Raw genomic sequence first — 22,799 nt, 5'->3', positions numbered from 1 at the left:
GAGTGAGTGAGTGGGACAGTGTAAGGGGTAGTTAGAGTGAGAGTGACGGTGAGTGGGACTGTGCAAGGGGTAGTTAGAGTGAGAGTGACAGTGAGTGGGACTGTGTAAGGGGTAGTTAGAGTGAGAGTGAGTGAGTGGGGCTGTGCAAGGGGTAGTTAGAGTGAGAATGAGTGAGTGGGACTGTGTAAGGTGTAGTTAGAGTGAGAGTGACAGTGTGTGGGACAGTGTAAGGGGTACTTAGAGTGAGAGTGACAGTGTGTGGGACAGTGCAAGGGGTAGTTCGAGTGAGAGTGAGTGAGTGGGACAGTGTAAGGGGTAGTTAGAGTGAGAGTGACGGTGAGTGGGACTGTGCAAGGGGTAGTTAGAGTGAGAGTGACAGTGTGTGGGACAGTGCAAGGGGCAGTTAGAACCACTCCAGTTTTGTTGCACTCACTGGTCAGTCTATGCCAACCAGCTTACAGTCACACTGTCCCCTGACCTGCCAAAACCACATCCCTTCGTTCACTGATCATAGTTGCTTATACTGGGTGAAGGAAGTGCTTTATGAATGGGGGAGGAGACAGGTGGCTGCCATCATTAACTGAGAGTTAAACGGGGGAGGGGGGGGCGGTCTGAGTGGGATGCTTCTCTTCAGAGGGTCAGTGCGGACTCAATGGGCTGAATAATCTGCTTCCACACTGCAGGGATTTTATGAGAGGTTCTATTCAGGGTGACCATCCGTACCCTACATTATGGGGTGGTACCTTGATCTGATTGCGTGAGTTGGGAAGGGAAATCTTGGAGGACTTGGAATGAATCGAATGGATAAAGGAAATACTTTATCATGGGGGAGAAGAAAGGAAGGTGGAAGGAAGTGTGCTGGCCAAGAGGGAATTGATAATGTAGTGACTCAACAAGATTTTAGATTATTTTAATAGCACCGCCAGCCTAAGCTCCCCCCGCGAAAAACTCCATTCTATACCAAAGACCCTCCATCCAAACTCTTCTCAATCAACAAACCACATCCCTCGTTGCCACCTTGAGCACTAACGGTCATCACCACCTTGATTTTATCTTGTAGGAGTGCCAACGTCCACTGGCTGAGGGCAGGGGTTGGGGGCAAGAGGATGTCGACAGAGAGAGATGGGGAGAAGGGATTGTAGATCCCTTGGGAAGAGGGGGTAAGGAGTAAATCTTCGTCTCTTCAGCAGGAAGTCGGTAAAACTGGGAAAGGGACGGCGTCAGAATCAGAGAATCCCTACAGCGTAGGGGCAGGCCATTCGGCCCATCGTGTTCACACCGACCCTCTGAAAAGCATCCCTCTACCATCCAGACCCACCCCTCTACCCTTTCGCTGTTACCGCTCATTTGCCATGGTTAACCCACCCAGCCTGCACATCCTTGTGCACTGTGGGCAATTTACCATGGGTGGCAGAGGAGTAAATAAATGCCCCTTTTCCCCCCACCCTGCCTCCTGTATATATATATATATATATATGTGCGTGTCCCAGGGTTAATTGTGCGCCTGAAGGACATGGAGTGATTGGGAGACGCTCCCCGGTGGGTAGCGGGAAGGGGGACACCCTGACCTTTGACCGAGCGTCTCCCCATTGTGAGCTGTCAGCAAAGGGGCGGCCACCGCCGCCTCGCGCGCGCGCTCGGTTGGGGGGGGAAGCCCCTCCATTCACAGATTTCATGCTAATCGCGGCTCGGCGCCGCTCGCTCCGATTCGTTACCTGTCACCAGCGCCAGGCGCGAGCTGAGCCTCAGCGCCGCCATGGCAGCCGAGCACGTGATCGCGTCCGGGAGGGAGAGCGCCTGCAGCGCCGCTCGGAGAGCGCAGGCCAGGATGGTGCAACTGCAGCCGTCGGCGTAGTTAAAGAGGGCAATGTGCTAGAATGGTGGGAGTGGGAATAAAAACCCCTCACACACTCAGGTTGTTGTCTCCCCTTGAGTGGGGAGATTGGAGAGAAGGCAAACTATAATCATTGAATGGTCATGCCTTCAGAGACCGGTGGGCACCGAAGGGGCAGGGGGTGTGGGCATCATCGCGCAGACAATGTCCAGTTGGCCTGACTTTGATAGGTCTCCTCCCTAGTTCTGAGAGTTTCCGTTGGCCTACACATTTTGTTGCACCTTATCGTTTAACTCAGTTAATGTTTTCATTAAAAAAGTAGAAGGGTCATAGTGCAGGAGGCCACTCCTCCCATCAATCTGTGCAAGGACAGGCCAGCACTCCTGTTCCCAGTGATGCATGGTCAATGGCTTCAGCCATCTCCACCCCCAAGATGGTATCCTGGAAGATAAGACGAAAACTGCTGGTACAGTTGCCAGTACTGCCCTTGATGAGAAGGATGGCGAAGGACCGTTGGCTTAACTGGCAAGCCTTGCTAATCTCCCATCGATGACGGAGTGAGCTCACTTCACAGCTTCATTGAGATCTTTTGGGTCGATGGTCACTCTCAATTTTCCAGGTCCTGTGTGTTTTCTGCTGCTATAATACTGCCAATCCAATCTGACTCATCAAGATGGCTAAACAGGTTTAGAGGAATCCAGGGTGGTGGCAGGGAGGCGGGGGGGGGGGGGTTGGTGGTGGTGTTGGGGGATGGTGTGGGGAAGTGATCTTATTGAAACATCTGAGGTGCATTGGCAGGGTAGGTGTTGAGATGATGTTTCCACTAGTCAGGAAATCTGAAACCGGGGAACATTTTTACACAGTAAGGGGACAATCATGAGAGAGTAAGGAATCACTTCTCCCAGCGGGAAGTGAATGACTGAAATTCTCTACCCCAAAGAGTCCTGGATACTAAATCACTGCAAATATTTAAAGAGAAGACAGATAGATGTTTGAAATTTCAGGGAGTTGAGGCATATGACGAATAGGCACAAAAGCCAGAAGCCGTTAGCCATAACAAGGTGTAGAGCTGGATGAACACAGCAGGCCAGGCAGCATCAGAGGAGCAGGAAAGCTGACATTTGTGATCTGGACCCTTCTTCAGAAATGGGGGAGGGGAAGGGGGCTCTGAAATAAATAGAGAGGGGGTGCAGTGATAGAAGGTGGATAGTGGAGCAATAGGTGGAGAGAAGACGGACAGGTCAAGGATGCGGGGATGAAGCCAGTAAAGGTGAATGTAGGTAGGAAGTGGAGGTGGTGAGGAGGGAGGAGCAGATAGGATGTTCTGCCTGGCCTGCTGTGTTCCTCCAGCTCCACACCTTCTTATCTCAGACTCCAGCATCGGCAGTTCCTACTATCTCGAAGTCGTTCGCCATTTTTTTTATTCACTCACGGGATGAGGGCATCACTGACCAGGCAGCATTTATTGCCCATCCCTAATTGCCCAGAGGGCAGTTAAGAGTCAACCACATTGCTGTGGGTTTCCAAATTACATGTAGGCCAAACCAGGTAAGGATGGCAGTTTCCTTCCCTAAGGGAAATTAGTGAATCAGAAGGGTTTTTTCCCGACAATCAACAATGGATTCATGGTCATCATTAGTCTCTTAATTCCAGATTTTTTTCCCCTTTTGAAACCAAATTCCACCATCCGCTGTGGCGGGATTCGAACCTAGGTTCCCAGTGCATTATCTGGGTCTCTGGATTAACAGTCCAGCGATAATACTATGAGGCGTGAAGGATGCCTCAGATCTGAAGGGTTGAATGGCATACTCCAGCTCCTACTTGTTATGATGTTATGTCTGTGTCTGTGGCCAATTTTGTGTTCACTCCCTTCTTTTCCAGTTCTTCCATCCTTTCTTTCAGGCTGGATTTGAGGGCAGCTGTAAGTCTCCTTGGCAGATGCTGAGTTGGTTTCACACTCTCATGAACTTCGAGATGACATTAAGCAGCAAGATGCCCAAGGCTTGTTTAAACAAAAGATTGGTGTTAGGCTGCCAGGATCTGTTTCATCGTCAACGTCTCAGTGGCCTGCAAAAATGCTGCAGACCTCTTCTGGCAAGGTTAGAGTTGCTGATCCAAGCATTATACTTGCTTCTGCTGAAATGAAACATCTGGATCTCCAGATTGTCATTCTTCCCATTGCGTTGGGCTCTTGGCTTTGCTTGTTCTCTCAGGATGAGTATTGTTCCATTACATAGCCTTATCTTTGAGGGCTTCACCTTTGGATCATCAACTTGAGTTATTTCACACAAATCTGGGAAAGGCGTGGTGTCTATCTGACTTCCTGTTAACTTGTGTGCTCCCCTTCTGCACTCACCATTCTAACAGCTCTCTGCCTAATATCGCCATCCTCCTGATGGTGTAAAGGGACCCATCAGAAAGCAGTGACTGAGATAGTAGGAACTGCAGATGCTGGAAAATCTGAGATAACAAGGTGTAGAGCTGGATGAACACAGCAGGCCAAGCAGCATCAGCGGAGCAGGAAGGCTGACGTTTCGGGCCTAGACCCAGGGTCTAGGCAGTGACTGACATCTTTCCAGCAGCAATTTTTACACGTTTCACTGTGGATAAATTGTGAGTTTTAAAACCAATTTCCCACTGTCTGTAAGAAGGTATTGATTTTATTTCTTTTAAACAGTGGGGGTGTATCTATCCTGCCCGGAACAAAAACAGAAGTTGCTGGAAAAGCTCAGCAGGTCTGGCAGCATCTGTGAAGGAGAAAACAGAGTTAACGTTTCGGGTCCAGTCACCCTTCCTCAGAACAGACCCTTCCTCTCCTACCCATGCTGCTGGAGGATTTGGTAACGATCACAATATTACCGTGGTGAAGTTAAACAAGAAAATAAGGCTTATTTTCACACCCTGTTTGGTGCCGAAGGAGAAGACTTTACATGCAAGGAATGCTTTGAACGTTCAAAGGAGAGAGCATGAATTGGAAAGGATAAAGAAGTTATCCACAGGATCCCTACAGTACGGAAAGAGGTCATTCAACTCATCAAGTCTGCACTGACCCTCTGAAGGGCATCTCATCCTATCCCATAACCCCACATTCATCATAGTTAATCCACCTAGTCTGCACACTATGAGTAATTTAGCATGGCCAATCCACCCTAACCTGCCCATCTTTGGACTGTGGGAGGAAACCAGAGCACCCAGAGGAAACCCACACAGACACAGGGAGAAGGTGCAAACTCCACACAGACAGTCGCCCGAGGGGGGAATCAAACCCAGGCCCCCGGCGCTGTGAGGTAGCAGTGCTAACCACTGAGCCACCGTGCTACCCTGGTGCAGTTCAATTCGCGACAATTTAAGTATGAGACAAGCAAGGGTTATAGTGTTACCTACATCCTTGATTTTAAGATGGAGTTCAAAATCCCAAAGCTGAACAGTCTGGAATTGCTGTGTGGTGGTAGGTGATTGGTTAGTCTGCAGTTGAGGACCAAGTCATCTCTTTTCTAGAAAACATAATATCCTTGAACTTCTCAGGAATATTTTGTTGAAATCTAACTTCTGCTTCTCTGGTTTGATGAAATAAAGGTTTTACTTACCAAGTGCACAAATGCAGGTCGTGGGCTTATTTTTTAAAAAATCCCACAAAGCAGTGGCTTTTCCTTTGTAGCCTGGGGTTAGAGGCTATGATGTCATCATAGTAGCATTATTGATTTACCAGCTTGCTATTTCAAAATCGTAGTTAAAAGATGGTTGAGTTTAGTACTGGGAGAGTCATATGACCAAGCTTCTTGTTGGTGTTGGGATGCACATTTAAGTGTTCAAGCGGAAAGTAACTTATAGGAAGGATGCTACTAAATTGGAAAGGGTGCAGCAAAGATTTTCAAGGACTGGAGGGTTTGAGTTATAGGGAGAGACTACATGGAGAGCTTTCTTCCCTGGAGCATAGGAGGCTGAGGAATGACCTTATAGAGGTTTATAAAATCATGAGGGGGCATGGATAGAGTGAATCACCAAGGTCTTTTCCTCAGGGCAGTGGAGTCCAAAACCAGAGGGCACACGTTTAAGGTGAGAAGAGGGGAGAAGGGATCAGAGGGGCAACTTTTTCATGCAGTGGGTGCTGCAGGTATGGAATGAGCTGCCAGGGAAAGTGGTGGAGGCTGGTACAATTACAACATTTAAAAGACTTGCCTCATGATTCCCCAAAGCTTGTCTACCATTGACAAGGCACAAGTCAGGAGTGGGATGGAAAAATCCCCACTTGCCTGGATGGGTATTGTGCAAACAACACTCAAGAAGTTTAACACCATCCAGGACAAAGCAGCCCACTTGATTGGCACCACATCCACACCCTCCACCACCGACACTCAGTAGCAGCAGTGTGTACTCTCTACAAGATGCACTGCAGCAATTCACCAAAGATCCCCAGACAGCACCTTCCAAACCAACGACCACTTCCAACTGGAAGGACAAGGGCAGCAGATACATGGGAACACCACCATCTTCCAGTTCCGCTCCAAGCCACTCATCATCATGACTTGAAAATATGTCGCTGTTCCTTCGCATCACTGTGTCGAAATCCTGGAATTCCCTCCCTAAGGGCATTGTGGGTCAACCCACAGCAGGAGGAATGCAGCGGTTCAAGAAGCCAGCTCACCACCACCTTCTCAAGGTCAACTAGGGAAGGACAAGAAATGCTGGCCAGCCAGCAACACCCACATCCCACAAATGAATATTAAAAAAAAAAATTTGGACAGGTACATGAATAGGAAAGGTACAGAGCAGTATTGGCCAAATGCAGGCAAATGGGTTTATTTCAGTTTTATAAAATGGCCAGCATGGACGAGTTGGACCGGAGGGTCTGTTTTGGTGCTGTATGACTCTATGACAGATGTGACCTGCAATCCTATTGTGCAGGAGTTTATCTGGGAGAGAATCCACTCTATAGCAGTTTATAAACACAATCAGTTGGTATACTAGACCCATCAGGATGTATGAGGGATGTTGTTGGTCTGAATGATTCTGGCTTCTAAAAAGCTTTTGGAAGGTTCCTGCAAAGTCCAGTCACATGATCATAGAGGTCAGGCTTGTTGAGCTGTTCAATGTGCTTTCTGAACAATCACAAAATACGTATGTAGATACATGTTACTTTTTTTTAAATTCGGTCATGACTTTACTTCTTACTAGCTTAGCACTTGTGTGCAAAGCAATTCATCTTCTTGAGGTTAGACCACTGCTGAACCCAGACTGGACATGCTTCATTTTTTTGTGCGATATCTCCGCTATATTTATATATTGACCTTGATCTTTCTGGTGAATGTGCTGGAAACATTTCTTTCTTTAATCCAGTTTGTTAATCTCATTTGGCCTTGAATGCCTTTCAGTATAATGCAAAACCTCATCCGTTCTCCCATGAATTCACTGGTTGACACACTTCTACACATGTACTTCAGTACTTCTACACATGTTGATAGCTTGCTTGAGAGTGAAGCTCTCTTCCCACAGCAGATGTGCTTTCACTACAGGATCTCTTAACCCTATGAAAACTCCGTCTCTGATGAGACCATCTTCCAGTTGTCGAAATTCACTGGATTTAGCCAGGTGTACCCATACAGTCACAAACTGATAAATAGCCTCCCTGTTCTGCTAAGCCTTGATGTTAAACAAGACCACAATACAACATTAATATGTGGTGACAACATGGAGTTCAGATTGTATCCACAACGCTTTCAAAATCTCTGCAGTCTGCTCTCTCTGTTCCTCAGTTAGATCTGGCCTGCCATTCTGTAGAATTAGAATTAACTTTATTGTCTCACATGAGTGAGACAATACTCATATGAGCACAGCAAAAAGTTTAGAAGTAGCCACTTACAGTGCCATTTTAGGTACAAGGGTACCTAGGTACAGGATTCTTGACTCCAAATTTTTCGGAAAAAGGAGAGGAAAATAAATAAATTAAATGTCTGGCATTACAAACCTCCAAAAGTACAAAATAATAATAATACATTAGAAAAATAAAGAAATACAAAGTTCAGACTAACAGACCTTCCGTGATGGTATAATGTGATGATGCTGTCACTTTAAAGGGTTGTATTTGTCCTGGGTGTTTTTTTTCTATTTTTTTGTAAGGCAGAGGCACCAAGCAGTCTAGCAGGACTACAAGAGTTAACAACGTATGAGGCCTTCAGGTTTTTTTTTGGTTGGAACAACAGAAGAGCCAACTGTCACAGACCAGGCTTTCTATTTTTTTTAGCTGTAGCAGTCAGGAGCTGTTTTGGGGTCCCAGAAGAGTTGGAAGCTTCAGTAAATGATTCCGAGCTGCTACTTTCTGAAATCTCTCTTAAAGTTGTTTTCTTCCTGGATTGGAGAACTGCATGTGAGAATCTGTGTCTGAATCTGCCTTTTTGCCAAGGGGTGTGTTTATGGGATGTTACTTTATTAGAACAGTTAATTAGTACAGGTACAGTAGCTATTATTCAGTTAAGTTTTCCAGTGGTTAAGTTGTTTGTATTTTAACTGCAGTGTTTAAATAAATTGCGTTTTGTTTAACGTCGAGTAGTTTGACCGGTCGCTTCATATCTGGAACATGGCACTTCACATCTACCCTTAAAATAAGAAAAAGTTAGAATCTAGGCTACCTTCTTAAAAAAATTTTTGAGAGGGTGTGGTCCAGTCCATAACAATAGTAAAGAAAAGAAATTTTTTAAAAATGATTTTAAGACAAAGTTCAGCATAGTCTATTTCAAGGCTCTCGGCTCAAGGACACGACACCCCATTGGAATCCTGGGCCAGATCCCAATGATACATGAAGTCGCAGTCCAACACTGAAGCTGCCAGTTTGTGACACTCATTCCCCAGTATAGGTAACACGGTTGGAACTCACATGTGGTCACCTCATAGCTTTTGAATATTTTGAACAGGTTTTGAAGATTTCGAATACTTGTGTCAAATTTCCTCTCGGCCTTTGTTTCTTCGAGGAAGATGATCACAGCCTCTCCAGCCTGTCTTCCTGGGACAGCCTGTAGGACACACAACCTGAGAGCCAGGTCTTCCTGTGCCGTTGTTTTCAATCCAGCCATGTGCATGAGCTCCCCCTCCCTCAGCCCAGACTGTTAAGAGTCTCCAGCACCAGACCGAGCAGTAACGCTCAGCGTTGTATCACAGAGAGATTGGTGAGGTGGGGCAGAATGCCAAAAGAGACAGAATTCAATGTTGAGAAATGTCATCCATAAATTGCACCTTTCCACTAAATGAAATCCTGGGGATGCGGGGCAGCCATTGCCTGTTGCGTTCTCTTGGAAAAATCAGGGTCATTAAGTCAGGAACTTGGCAGCTAATTGTTCAGGGCTGAATTCTCCATGCCGATAGCTCTTGCAATCTGGGTCCACATACCAACCAATCAGCACACTCTTCTCATGCATTATCAATTGTTACTCACCGTGAGATTTGGTATTCTTGCTATTCTGTCCTGATGAGTGCACTGCAAAAAGATACAATGGTATGATTCTTTCTTCGGCTGGACTGGGTAGTCAGCGACCATTCACTGGTTTGGGTAGTGAGTGATCAATCCTTGGTTTAGGTACTGAGTGATTGATCTCTGATTTAGGTGCAATGCTCCGTCCCTGTAATAGGTAGTGAGTGAATGGTCCCTGTTTTAGGTACTGTGTGGTTGGTCTGTGGTTTAGCTGGTGAGCAATCATTTTCTGATTTAAATACTGTGTTCAGTCCCCAGTTTAGGCAGTGAGTAATCAGTCCCTGGTTTAGGTACTGAGTGATCAATCTTTGGTTCATGTAGCAGCTATTCATTCTCCCAGACTGACCTTTACCCACTCCTTTGTCTGTCTAACTGTTCTTCTCTCTCTTTGGGCTCTATCTCCACCTATTATTTACTCCTTACCCCCTCCCCAAACCCTATCTCTGTATATTAAAAACAAAACCCATCACTTTCTTCACTACCATCAGTTCTGAGGAAGGGTCACCCAACCCGAAATGATAACTCTAATTTCTCTCCACAGATGCTGCCAGACCTGCTGAGCTTTCCCAGCAATTTCTGTTTTTATCGAGTTACCAGTCTCTGGTTTACACGCTGAGTGATCGGTCCCTGATTTAGGTAGTGAGCAATCAGTCAGTTGGTTTCCTCAGTGTGACAGTCATTTACATATAGACACTTGCAGTTTAACTCCTGACTGGTTCTCTTTGTAACAGTTACAAAGTCCCTCTTACTATAGACCTTACATGTTCTTCAATCAAATGTAAGTGTTTTTCACTGAAATAATGCAGCACATTGTGATTATTACTTTTCATAGTTGACGGAAGTTACTATGTATTGTTGGGTAATGACAATTGACCCTCTGTATTGTGCTGATGTATCAGTATCAGATACAGGGCACTGCTGTAGAACTCTCATTCAGGTAAGGTGCCTAGCAGCGTTCAAGTGAATGAATTACTTGCCTTGTGTGGAGTTCTCTACTGGTTAGCACAAGTTAATTAAACACATGAAAAGAGTACAAAGTGGCACTGTACTTTAAATGTAATAAAGAAATTTATAAATCAAATCAGTGCATAAAAACAACTGGCGCAAAGTTAAGAGCGTGCACGTATAAATTACAGCAGGATATCTTCAGCGGTTACGTTCTGACTAACAATAAGAACAGAGGAACTGTGTCGCTATAGAACGAATACAGAGCCTGATGCCTGAGCTTACAGAAGCAAACCAATGCATAGAATGGTGACTGCTTCTTTTCTTTTTTGTCCCCCTGTGTAGGTGCGAGATGCAGCAAAGACACCAGGTGTGTAAATCACTTTATTTGATAGCCCACCACCAGGAAAAACACCCATGTGACCAAAGACTCAGTAGCAAGCACAGCCCCTCAGGGGGCAATGCCTATGTGAACAAAAAGGTGAAGGGGAGGGTAGGGATCAAAAACAAAATAGAACTGGATAGGGAGTTAAAGCACTCCACACCCCTGCAGTGCCAACCCCACCTGAAAGATATCGAGAGTATTGGTGGACACTGTGTGCTCCTTCTCCAGGGACACCAGAGAGCGAATGTAGCCATGGAAAAGTCTGCTTCTTTTTCAGGCATCACAAGTTAAAATGTCAAACTAATTGAGGACATAGCAGGGAGGTTTATAACCACACAATAGGGCCTTTTAACTCCCTCTTGAGCCTTTCAGCCCGTCACTGTGTGCTCATTACTTGATGGCTTGATAGCTTACCCGCTCCAGACAAAGATTTATTCAATCTGGACTGATTTTGTAACCACACCCTATATTAAAGTACGCCAGCACGGTCCAGTTGCTATTTCACAGAAAAAAGGATGCGGTGTTGTTGGTTATAATTTTGTTACAGTTCAGTAGAACCGAACTAAATGGATGTACTTTGATTATTTGGCCATTACACGTAGATAGAAACTACAAACCAATTTAGGAGGTGATGGACTGGTGGTATTATCTATCACTAGGCTGTTAATCCGGGAAACCCAGGTACTGTTCTGGGGACCATGGCAGGTTTGAATTTAATTGTTAAAAAATCTGGAATGAAGAGCCTAACAATGATCCCGAAAACCATTGTCAGGGTTTTAGGAAAAAAAACCTTGTGGTTCACTTTTATTTTCTTGGGAAGGAAACTGCCAACTTCGCATGGTCTGGTCTCCATGTGACTCCAGTCCTGGTTAAATTGTTTTTTTTTAAAGAAAAAGTGGGGGGTCGCTGCTCTGGCCACCACTGATAGCTCAGTTTGGGATGGGCAAAGAGTTGACCCCTCATTGCAGCGGGTCTGGAGTCACGTGGAGACCAGGCTCGGAACTCAGTTTGGGATGGATAATCCATGCTGCATAACACTCAGTGAATGGTTTGGAAATTTTAAAAAAACAACAAAGATGATAGAAAGGACATTATTAAGTTGGAGTGGTTCCAGAGAAGATTTACCAGGAAAGTTGCCGGCACTGGAAGTGTCAAGTTGTAAGGAGAGGCTGGGATATTTTTTCTTTCACTGAGACATGAGGGACAATTTTTTTTTGTTTTACACAGTGTGTAGTTCATATGTGGAATGAACTTCCAGAGGAAGTGATGGATGCAGGTACGGTTACAAAGTTTTAAAAAAAAATCTAGATTATTATGTGAATATCAAAAGTTTGGAGGCATATGGGCCAAGCACAGGCAGGTGGGACTAGTTTAGTTTGGCAACATGGACTGGTTGGACCCAAGGGTCTGTTTCCGTGCTGTATGACTCTACGATTTCACTTTATTTCAACAAGGTTATGACGTTCGAAGTGCAAACAATTTAGAACTGCCTTTAGCAGACTCCTCTCGATAGAGCTGCAGAAGGAGTAGTGAGACAGAGCAGCAGTGTGATATTGGATTGTGGCAGTAGGTGGTCATTGCAGAAATGACACGAGTGTGGGTCCCCATGGTGTATGGGAAGATCCCAGACGGGTAGTGGGCGTCGTCAGAAGCGAGCTGCTGTCTTTGTTTCAATCTAGGTTTGCGGGATTGGGGTTGGGGGGGCCTGCAGCAGGGAATGGAAGTCCAAGACCAATTTTTCAAGAGCATTGGGCTTTTTTGTCCCCCTTGAAGCTGCAGCGACAATCATTTGGACTCACGTCGGTGTTGCCAGGAAGTATTCCTGTTGGCTCGTGACTGGCAATAATCAAAAGTTGGGAGGCACATGGGCCAAGCACAGGCAGGTGGGACTAGTTTAGTTTGGGTCAGGGAGTTCCACAGAACTGGGCCCGGGGTAGGCCTTTTCAGCCCCTCGAGCCTGCACCCTGCCTTTTCAGAGACTATCTCATCTTGGCCTCAGCCCCACTTTCCACCACCACCAGCAACCGCACCCCCACCCCACCCCACCCCACTTTGAATGCGGCTACATTCGAGCCTGGGTGTCCTTGGAGAGTGACGAGCAATGCTCTTGACGCTTTTACGGACAGGTGGGCCCGGGAGTGGGGTGGGGGGAGTTGGTCATGGTGGGGCTTAAGTGCTTTATTTCCCCCTCCAACTCCATCTTGGTTTTGTCTCCTCCCTCTGTTCTCTAAACCCTAACCCCTACCCCCTACCCCACCTCACTTTTTGATGTTAATGTTGCTGCCCTTGACAGGCTTTGCTTGTAAATATTCAACTGGCCACATGGGTGTTTTCCTGACAGTGGAGAAAAAATATTATATCTGTATGTAAAATGCCTATTCAAAGTGGTGGCTTCTTTTTTCTGTCTCCCTATAAAAATATATATTTATACACACATACGTATTAACCACAGGTGATTCGAGGGGGGTGGGGGCCGAATCTAAACAAAAGAGACCGGGGCTCATGTGACACAGTTGTAGTGTCCCGAGCTTTAAGCCAGGAGGCCCAGGTTCAAGTCCCACCTCCTCCAGAGATATGCAATGATACCTCTGAATGGGTTGGTTAAAACAAAAATCTAAATAAAGACACTCCACAATTGCAATGTTTCACTCGGCAAATAACTCCGTGCTGTGTAAAGATTGGTTTCGATTTCACCCTACCCAACCTGGTTACCAAGAACAACGATAAAAACATTAACACACTGTCGCCGCTCTGGGTATAAATGTGGTCCTCGTGTCGAGTGACACAACGGAATCCACATGTGATTGGGTTTTAAAAAAAAAAGTTAATTGGCCATACGGGAGCTTTCCTGGTACCCTAGAATCCCTACAGCGTGGAAGCAGGCCATTCGGCCCATCGGTTCCGCACCAACCCTGCAAAGACCATCCCACCCAGACACTGCACCTCCCCTCCCCCAACCTATCCCTATAACCCCTGCATGGCTAACCCACCCAGGACACTATGGGACAATTTAGCCTGGCCAATCCACCCTAGCCTGCACATCTTTGGGAGGAAACAGGAGCACCCGGAGGAAACCCACGCAGGCACGGGGAAGAGTGTTAAAAATGAAGGAGACAAGGCCCTGCCTAGTGAGGGAGACGGGACCAGTTTGACCAAATGAAGCCGGCCATGCCCAGAGCGACAGCGGACAGCTGAGCATCAGCCAGGAGAAGGCACCAGGCGCCGCAGTAACTCAGGACGCCGGCCCAGAGCCAGCGGATCCCAAAGCGGCCCGTCATTCCGAGGGCGAGTCCCGCGATGCCCAGCAGGATCCAGCAGACACCGGCCAGTGGCCAGGCGCCCAGCACCAGGAGGCACAGGCCAAAGTAACCGTGGATGCCGCAGCACCACCAGCACAGCTCTGCCCCGGCCTTGCGGTCCAACACGGCCAGGCACAACCCAGCGTAGCCCAGCAGGCCGCAGCATGTCCACCAGGCCCACACCTCGGAGTCCGACAGGCCCAGAAGCCCGAGCAGGGCCGCTGTTCCGGGAACCAGCGCCAGGCCTGAGTGAGCCCTGCGGGCCAGCATCAGGCCCCCCAGGCTCAGCGCCAGCGAGCAGGCTCCCAGCAGCCTGGCGTAGGCCAGCGCCAGGCACCAGAGCCCGGCGTAGGCCAGGGCCCCGCAGCAGACCTGGCAGACCTCCGTCGCCCGTGGGCTCCCGCCCCTTTCCAGCAGGGACCAGCTCCAGGCTGCCAGGCCCATCACCCCGCAGCACACCAGGTAGCTCTCAACCAGGCGCCCGGGAGCCAGCACACCCAATGCCAACAGCGCCCCCAGGCACAGCCAGGCCCCTGGGCCCAAGCAGCTCGGGCCTGGCCCGGCAGGGTGGTGACGGCGACGGTGGGCCCCTTCCCCGTGGGGGAGGGCGGCATCATCCACTGCCTGGCACTCGGAGCACGGGCAGGACTCCCGGCCCTCGTCCTCGTTGGGGGAGGGGGCAGCCGGCGGGTTGAGCAGTTGCAGGGACTCGGAGGAGGAGGCCCCTGCCTGATGGTGGTGGTCCTGGCCTAGGCTGAAGAAGGGGTAGAGCTTGCCCTCGAAGGTGCAGCCCCTGAAGGTGTGGAGGTGGCGCAGGCCATCGGCATCGTAGAAGGAGAACTGCCCACTGCCATAGTCCAGGTAGACGCCGATCACCCGGGGCCTGAAGGGAGGCCAGAGGTCCCTCAGAGGGACCGAGAAGGCCCTGTACCGGCCGCCCTCCCTCAAGCCCAGGGCCCAGTAGCCGTTGGAAGGGGACAGCAGGATGTCCCCCCTCCTCGGCGCCCGTTCTGAGGCCACCCCCAGCGTCCAGCTGGCACGGCCTACCACTCTCACCTCCCAGTAGTGACGCCCCGAATCGAAGCCGGACGAGGCCAGGACGCATGGGCACGAGTCGTACCGCCCCAGGTCACCCACGGGCATCGAGTGTTTCTGGGTGGCCCACTCTGCGCCGGTGAGGTCAGGGGTCAGACGGAGCCAGGGGCTGGCTGTGTCAGGGTCAAGGGTCAGTGAGGTCCGCTCTGCAACGACAACCAAAACAGTTGGTGGGGGGGGGAGGGGGGGGGGGGGGGGGGGGAGAAGGGGGAAAGGGGAAGGAGAGAGACATGTTAAAGTCACAGACCATCAGAGGGTGGCCTACCCCAACCCCTCACAAAAAAAACCCATTCCCGCCCACCGCAAGGTACCGAACGTTTACGACTATCAGGCTTTAATGTATAGATGGGGAATGGAGGATGGTCACAGCTATCTGGAAGGGAATCTAACATCACATACAGATACTAGCTTTTTAAGGCAGTCCTGAGGCAGGGTCACAGGTCGGCGGCTCAGTGGTTAGCACTGCCAGGGACCCGGGTTCAATTCCACAATCGGGCGACTGTGTGGAGTTTTGCACATTCTCCCCGTGTCTGCGTGGGTTTCCTCCCACAGTCCAAAGATGTGCAGGTTAGGGCGGATTGGCCGTGCTAAATTGCCCATAGCGTTCAAGGATGTGCAGGCTGGGTGGGTTAGCCACGGGAAATGCAGGGTTACAGGGATAGAGTGTTGGAGTGGGTTAGCATGGGATCCTCTTCGGAGAGCCGGTGTAGCTCAATGGGCTGAATGGCTTGCTCCCACACTGTAGGGATTCTACGATTCTAACACGAAACGTTAACTCTGATTTCTCTTCACAGATGTTGCCAGACCTGCTGAGCTTTTCCAGCAATTTTTTTGTTTTTGTTTTTGTTTGAAACAAACCGTTCATTTAAATTATACAGTGGTGCACATGTGCTGGCTTTTCCAGGACAGTTTCGCCTCACATCTTGGTCGACAGTTGTGTGGCCATATATGTGTGCACATTGATCAGCTGATAGTCCTAAAGTTCGAAAGATCATCCTTGTTTTCAATTATAAAATTGTCCTTACGTGTAAATGTAATGTGAAAGAAGTAAAAACTGCCAAATTAACCAGCTTATTCACTCGCTTGTTCTACTCTTCCATTTTATCATGTGTGGAGGAGCCTGGTACAATTACAACATTAAAAAAGGCATCTGGATGGGTACGTGAATAGGAAGGGTTTAAGAGGGATAGGGCCAAATGCTGGCAAATGGGACTGCATGGATGGGTTGGACCCGAAGAGTCTGTTTCTGTGCTGTATGATTGTATGACAGGATGAGACCATTCGGCCTGATGGTGCCATCCTGTCCTGCCCTTCCCCAAATTCCCAAATTAATCTCGTCCCATTTGCCAGCATTTATCCCTCCAAACCCTTCCTATTCATGTACCCATCCTGGTGCCTTTTAAATGTTGTAAATGCATCCACCTCCACCACTTCCTCTGGTACCTCATTCCGCACACGCACCACCCTCTGTGTGAAAAAGCCGACCCTTTTCAAATCTTTCTCCTCTCACCCTTAAAACTGTGTCCTGTAGGTTTTATGAAAAGTCAATGGGGACCGTGCCCCAATACCCTCTGGGCTAACAAATTCAGCACAGTAAACATCGCCCCCATCTCGCTCCCAGAGGAAGATCCCACCTGCTGGCTGGAACTTCCAGGCAGTGAATACAAAATCCAAGCCTCCCCGCACACCCTGGCCCCAGGCTACTGCCTGCAGAAATCTTGCACATCTCCATTGCGTCACCTCTCGTGCTTCTGGGTGCGATGGCTTCCTGAGACGATGGGGTTGGGTGGGTGGGCTGCTTGGACGTGGATGTGGAACCATTGAAGCTCAGGCCAAGAGCTGACCTTACCCAAACTTGCAAAACCTGAGGAGTGGTGAGAGAGCTGACACTGAGAGGATGGCTTCCTCTTGTATGAAGGTCTAGAATGAGGGGGGATGCAGTTTAAAAGTTAGGGGTCTCCCATTTAACTCGGAAGGAGGTGAGGAGAGTGTTTGTTTTCTGTCGGTAGTGGGAGTTGAGGCTCTGGAATAAGAGGAGATAGGGTCAATGAATAGTTTTAAGGCAGCAGTTGACTAACAAGGGACTGCAAAGGCCAGAAGGTGCAATCATAGAATCCGTACAGTGAGGAAAGAGGCTATTTGGTCCATTGATTCTGCACCGAAGGGCATCTGACTCAGACCCATACCATCCCTGTAACCCTGCATTTCCCCATGGCTAACCCACCTATCCTGCGCATCCCTGGACAGTCCAGGCAATTTAACACAGCCAATCCTCCCCAACGTGCACAGGTGGGAGGAAACTGGAGCACCCAGAGGAAACCCACGCAGACACGGGGAGAATGTGCAAACTCCACACAGACAGTCGGCCGAGGCTGGACTCGAACCCGGGTCCCTGGTGCTGTGAGGCAGCAGTGCTAACCACTGAGCCACAGAGTTGAGGACAAGAGTTGAACCAGCCAAGATCTTATGGACTGGCGGAGCTGTTCCAGTCCTGCCGTGTCCCCTCACTCAAGGAGCCGTATACTTCAATTGGAGCCAGTTCAGAGCAGGTTAACAGGGCGATGGAGATGGTCGGGCTAATGCCCACTGGAGTTCGGAGGATGGAGAGGAGATTTTACTGAAACCTGACATTCTGAGGATCTTTCACAGGTCAGCAGTCGGTATGGAGAGAGAGGATGCTCTGTCTCAAGAGCGAATCTAGAAATAGGGGGCACAGTTTAACAATGTGTGCGCGTTGGGGAGGTGGGGGGAAAAGCATGGGGAATCTCCATTCAAAGATAGAGAGGAGGAGGCACCTATTCCCCAGATAGCAATGTCTCCACGTTCGGCAAATATACACACAGCCAAGTATTTTAAGCGACAGGAGAGTCGAGGGTGATGCTGGGGGGGGGGGGGGGGGGGGGGTGGTGTGGTGGCAGAAAACAGGCAGGAAAGTGATGTTTGGGCCACAATGAGAACAGCCACCACCTTTTGGAATGGCAGACCAGGTTTGACGGGCCAAATGGCAATGAATAAATCAAGCGGATTTTAAATTAGAAAGGCAGGGTTCTCCCCAGAGGCCCGGCATATATTTACCCCTCAACTAACAATGCCCCAGATAGATGATCTGGTTCACTTTCACTTTACTGTTCCTGGATATTCCCTTCAGAAACACAAAAGCACTGAGGGGCACCATCAGGTCGTTTGTATGAATGCAAATCTTTTGAACAATTCACCTGGTTTGATGACTTTGCCCAGTTCCTGCCACACACTGTACTGCAATGGGCCGTTTAATATTTCCAATGAGGGGTCTTCAGATGTATCTTCAAGTGCCTTAATGTCTTCTGCAGTCCTGTAGATAGGACAATGGGTCAACATTTTTGAAGTGAACCAGCTCTCCATTATTTAATCTCTTTGGATGTTGTTTCATGCCAAAACTACATACCTAGGCTTTAGGCTGCTCAATCCCTACAAAAATAAAAGGGCAAAGTTATTTGAACACATATTATTGAAGTGATGGGCAATAAACACTAGGCTAGCCGGTGACACGCACCTCCCAAGAAAGGATAAAAAAAATTAGTTTCTTCTTATTTATCCCGTCTAGACACATCACACAGTCCCTTTGCTAAAATGCTTAAGTCGTGCTTTTCAAGCAACTCTTCTGAGTTTTAACCAAATACTTGATACAAGCACACACACGCATGCCTCAGTCTGTAACGTTAACACAAGCACACACGCATGGCAGACTGTAACAACAACACACACGCGGATACACAAATGCCAATCTGTCCTGCAAGTTGCATTCTCACCAGTTTCATACCCACATATATATCATATACAAAGTCCACTATTCAAATCCCCCCACCTTCTACCTGAAGGAATTTTAAGTCATCTTCTTCCTCCATCTCTTCTTTTCTCTTTGCCATTTCTGCTGCCACAGATGACAATGCTTCCTGGATCTCTTTCAGTCTCACTTCCATCTCTTTCATCGTGTTTTCTGCCCTGGCCTCCAGTTTTTCTACCAAACCTTGCTCCTTTCTCTGCATGAACTGCCCCATCTCAGCGAAACACTGCTTAATGTGGTTTAATCCAGTCACAAAAGTCTCCTGCAAGTGACAGAGAAGACCCAGTATTTACAAAAGTGGGGAAAAATCCCTCAGGGATAGCGAGAGACAATGTCGGTCGCGCTTACTTGCACTTCGGAGATGTTGTGTTTCTGTTTCAGTTGAACCTCGGTTAACCTTCTCTCAGACTCCTCCAGTTCACTCAACAATCCTTTTAGTGCATCCTGAAATCGAAACAGGACAAAATAAAACCACATGGAGAGAGTTAACAGCTGACCTCACAGAAAAGCAACATCATTTATTCCAAATTCCACATCCCTGAGCTGTACAATTCCCCTCGCCCATCATGCTGCTGCGTCTAACCTCTTGGGAAACTCCATGACACCATAATGCATTGGATCACAACTAGGCCATTCAGCCCATTGAGTCTACTCTGCCATTCAATGGGATCATGGCTGACCTGATGATGCTCAACTCCCGTCTCGATTCCGTTACAGATTAAACATCTGTCTACCTCAGCCTTAATGACCCAGCCTCAGCAAAGAACTGCACAGACTCACTCTCCACCGAGAGAAGAAATCCCCTCTCACCTCTCTCTTAAAATGTTTTGACCCGTTGCCCTGAGATGATGCCTTCTGGTCCTAGACTCTCTCACAAGGGGAAACAACCTTTCCACATCTACCCTGTCAAGTCCCCTAAGCATCTTAGCAGGTCTGGTAACATCCGGAGACAAAACAGAGTTAACATTTCAGGTCCAGTGACACTTCTTTAGAACCTTCAGCGCTCACTGGACCCGAAACATTAACCCTGATTTCTCATCACGGATGCTGCCAGACCTGCCGAGTTTTTCCTGGCAGCTTCTGTTTTCGTTTCGGATTTCCAGCATTTGCGGTTCTTTCGGATTTTTGTTTTGTATTTCAGTAAGGTCACCTCTCATTCTTCTAAAATCCTTTCTCATGTCGCCTTTGTCGCAAAAGGTATTAGATTACAGGAATAGAGTGGTTTATTTGATGCAGTCGTATGGTGCTTTGGTGAAACCTAATCTGGCTTACTGCGTGTAGATTTGGTCACCACGTTGAAAGGTGAATATCTACAATGAAGGTTTGTGAAGTTGGGATAAAAGGTGTTAGCCCTGTGATTGGAGGCGGTTAAACTGGGCCTATACTCTCCGAAGCTTAGACCTGTTGAAAGACATAGGATTATGAAATGACTGATAGCGTAGAGACTCAGAGATTGGTGAGGTCATTTGCCTCTCACGCTCTAGCCCCCAACACGCTAGCCATAGGTAACCTGGCACATTTGCCATCGCTGGATTCTGCCCTCCTGCGCTAAATTGGGAAGAAAACAGACTATTCACCGTACACTTGGGTGGTGCCTGACTTCTGACGCCCTGCCATGATTGTTTCTGTTGACTCACTCAAAAACAGAGAGCGAGGAGACAGCACGCCAGCCCAGGAGCACTCCTTCAAAAGCTCATGGCTGCATTTTGCAGAACCCCTTCCCTCACCCCTGCTCCAGCAGAGTTAGAGTGTCAAACAACGCAGAAAACGACCTTTCGGTCCAACCAGTCCATAATCAGAAACTAAACTAGTCCCACTGCCTGCGCTGGGCCCGCATCCCTCCAAACATTTCTTATTCATGTACTTATCCAAATATCTTTTAAATGTTATAACCGTACCCGCATCCACCATTCCACTGGACGTCATTCCACATATGAACCACGGTCTGTGTAAAACAAAAAGTTGCCCTTCATGTCTTTTTTAAATCCTCCTACCTCACCATCGCTTGCTAAGATGTACATTTCAGTAGTGCCTCGGAATGTCCTAAAGCAATTCCAAAGTAGTCAGCATTGTGAAAAAAAGGAAAGCCTGTGCACAGTAAGATCCCACAAGCAGTGATGCTGGGATACGCTGTTTTATTGATGTTGCCTGAGTGTTAACTATCGAGCACACACTCCCCACTCTCCTCTGAAATAGTACATCCACCTCAGGGGGTAGGCAGTGTTAATATTTCATCGCAAGGATGGCACACCTACAGTTGGTGCCACATTCCCCAAGTGCTGCCCAGAGAGTACCAGCCGGGATTTGAAAGTCCTTGTCAGGAAAAGTTAGCATCCAAGTTCAAGGGAGCTGTTATAGAGGCAAATGGTATTTGAAAGATGATGTTGTGAAACTTGAAAGGGTGCAGAAAAGATTTACAAGGATGTTGCCAGGGTTGGAGGGTTTGAGCTACAGGGAGAGGCTGAATAGGCTGGGGCTATTTTCCCTGGAAGTTGAGGGATGACCTTATAGAGGTTTATAGAATCATGAGGGGCATGGATAGGGTGAATAGCCAAAGTCTTTTCCCCAGGGTAAGGGAGTCCAAAACTAAACAGCATGGGTTTAAGGTGGGAAGGGAAAGATTTAAAATGGACCCAAGGGGCAACAGAGGGTGGTGCGTGTATGAAATGAGCTGCCAGAGGAAGTGGTGGAGGCTGGTACAAATACAATTAAAAGGAAGGGATTAGAGTGATATAGGCCAAATGCTGGCAAATGGGACTAGATTTATTTAGGATATCTGGTCAGCATGGACGAGTTGGACTGAAGGATCTGTTTCCATGCTGTAGAGCTCTGACTACAACTATGACTAAATGTTCTGCCCAAGCCTCAGGAGCTGGGCTTGATGTGAACTTTGGGGACATAAGGACAACCCACTGAGACAGGGCGGAGGGTCCGAGGGCTGATGAGTGTCTATGTCCAAATGGATATCATCCTCGGGTCTGTGAAGAAGTTGCTCATGAGATAGTGACGAAGTTGGTGTCAATTTTCCAAAACTCTCTTGATTCAGGATAGGTTCCACTCGACTGGAAAGTAGCAAAAAGTAACCCCTCCACCCAAGAAGGGAGAGGGACAGAAAACAGGAAATGACTGGCTGTCAACTTGACAGCCATTGTGGGGAAGGTGTTAGAATCGATGATTATACGGATTGTAGGGGTGTACTGAGAAAACCTCAAGATCACCGGGAAGGGTCAGCAAGTCAAAGGGAAATCATGTTCAATCGATTTGTTAGACTTCTTTGAAGGAGTAAGATGCCCTGTGGGTAAAGGGGAACCTGTTGAGACACTATACTTGGATTTTCAGATTGCTAAAATGCCACGTCAAAGGTTATTATGGAAAATATAAGTTCATGGGGGTGGGGGATACTTTGGATAGAAGATTGGCTGGCTGACAGAAAGCAGAGACTATACATAACTGGGGCATTCTCTGACTTGCAGAATGTGGAGAAGAGAGTCTAGCAGGGGTCTGTGCTGGGACCTCCACCTGGAAGGCACTATATAAATGCAAGTTGTTGTTTACATTTTACATCTTGCCTAAAAGGCAGCAAACCACAGAATCCACACAATGTGGGAGCAGGCCGTTTGGCTCATTGAGTCCACACCGACCATCCAATCCAGACCCACCCAATTCCTGTAACCCTTCATTTCCCCATGGCTAACCCACCGGGACAGCACATCCCCAGACACTATGGGACAATTTAGCACGGCCAATCCAACTAACCTGCACACCTTTGGACTGTGGGGGGAAACTGGAGCACCCGGAGGAAACGCAGACACAGGAAAAATGTGCAAACTCTACACGGACCAGAGGGTGGAATCAAACCCAGGTCCCTGGTGCTGTGAGGCAGCGGTGCTAACCACTGAGCCGTTGTGTTGCCTCTGCAGGGCTTCTACAATTGTTTTGCCATCGTCAGCCGGCCC

The 22,799-nt window shown here is 48.1% G+C and overlaps 3 protein-coding genes across 3 annotated transcripts in view; 1 reads left to right on the top strand and 2 right to left on the bottom strand.

Moving 5' to 3' along the window:
- Positions 1 to 1,817, bottom strand: part of LOC125486935 ((3R)-3-hydroxyacyl-CoA dehydrogenase-like) — an 8,172-nt gene extending 6,355 nt beyond the window's left edge. Inside the window, exon 1 of the mRNA XM_048616495.1 lies at positions 1,716 to 1,817. Within this exon, the coding sequence (XP_048472452.1) occupies positions 1,716 to 1,758 (43 nt within the window). The 5' untranslated portion in view covers positions 1,759 to 1,817. The remainder of the gene's footprint in view (positions 1 to 1,715) is intronic.
- Positions 1 to 22,799, top strand: part of bbs10 (Bardet-Biedl syndrome 10) — a 70,189-nt gene that overhangs the window by 37,704 nt on the left and 9,686 nt on the right. The window lies entirely within an intron of this gene.
- LOC109917492 (nuclear factor 7, brain) lies at positions 10,346 to 19,320 on the bottom strand. The gene is made up of 5 exons (XM_048616494.1): positions 19,192 to 19,320; positions 18,872 to 19,105; positions 18,445 to 18,467; positions 18,236 to 18,351; positions 10,346 to 15,166 (listed from the first exon to the last, which is right to left on the bottom strand). Exons 1-5 carry the CDS (start codon positions 19,318 to 19,320, stop codon positions 13,752 to 13,754), a joined length of 1,917 nt encoding a protein of 638 aa, XP_048472451.1. The 3' UTR covers positions 10,346 to 13,751.

This window comes from Rhincodon typus, chromosome 35, assembly GCF_021869965.1.
Source record: "Rhincodon typus isolate 14 chromosome 35, sRhiTyp1.1, whole genome shotgun sequence".
Lineage (NCBI taxonomy): Eukaryota > Metazoa > Chordata > Chondrichthyes > Orectolobiformes > Rhincodontidae > Rhincodon > Rhincodon typus.
This window is presented reverse-complemented; position numbering and strand designations above follow the sequence as displayed.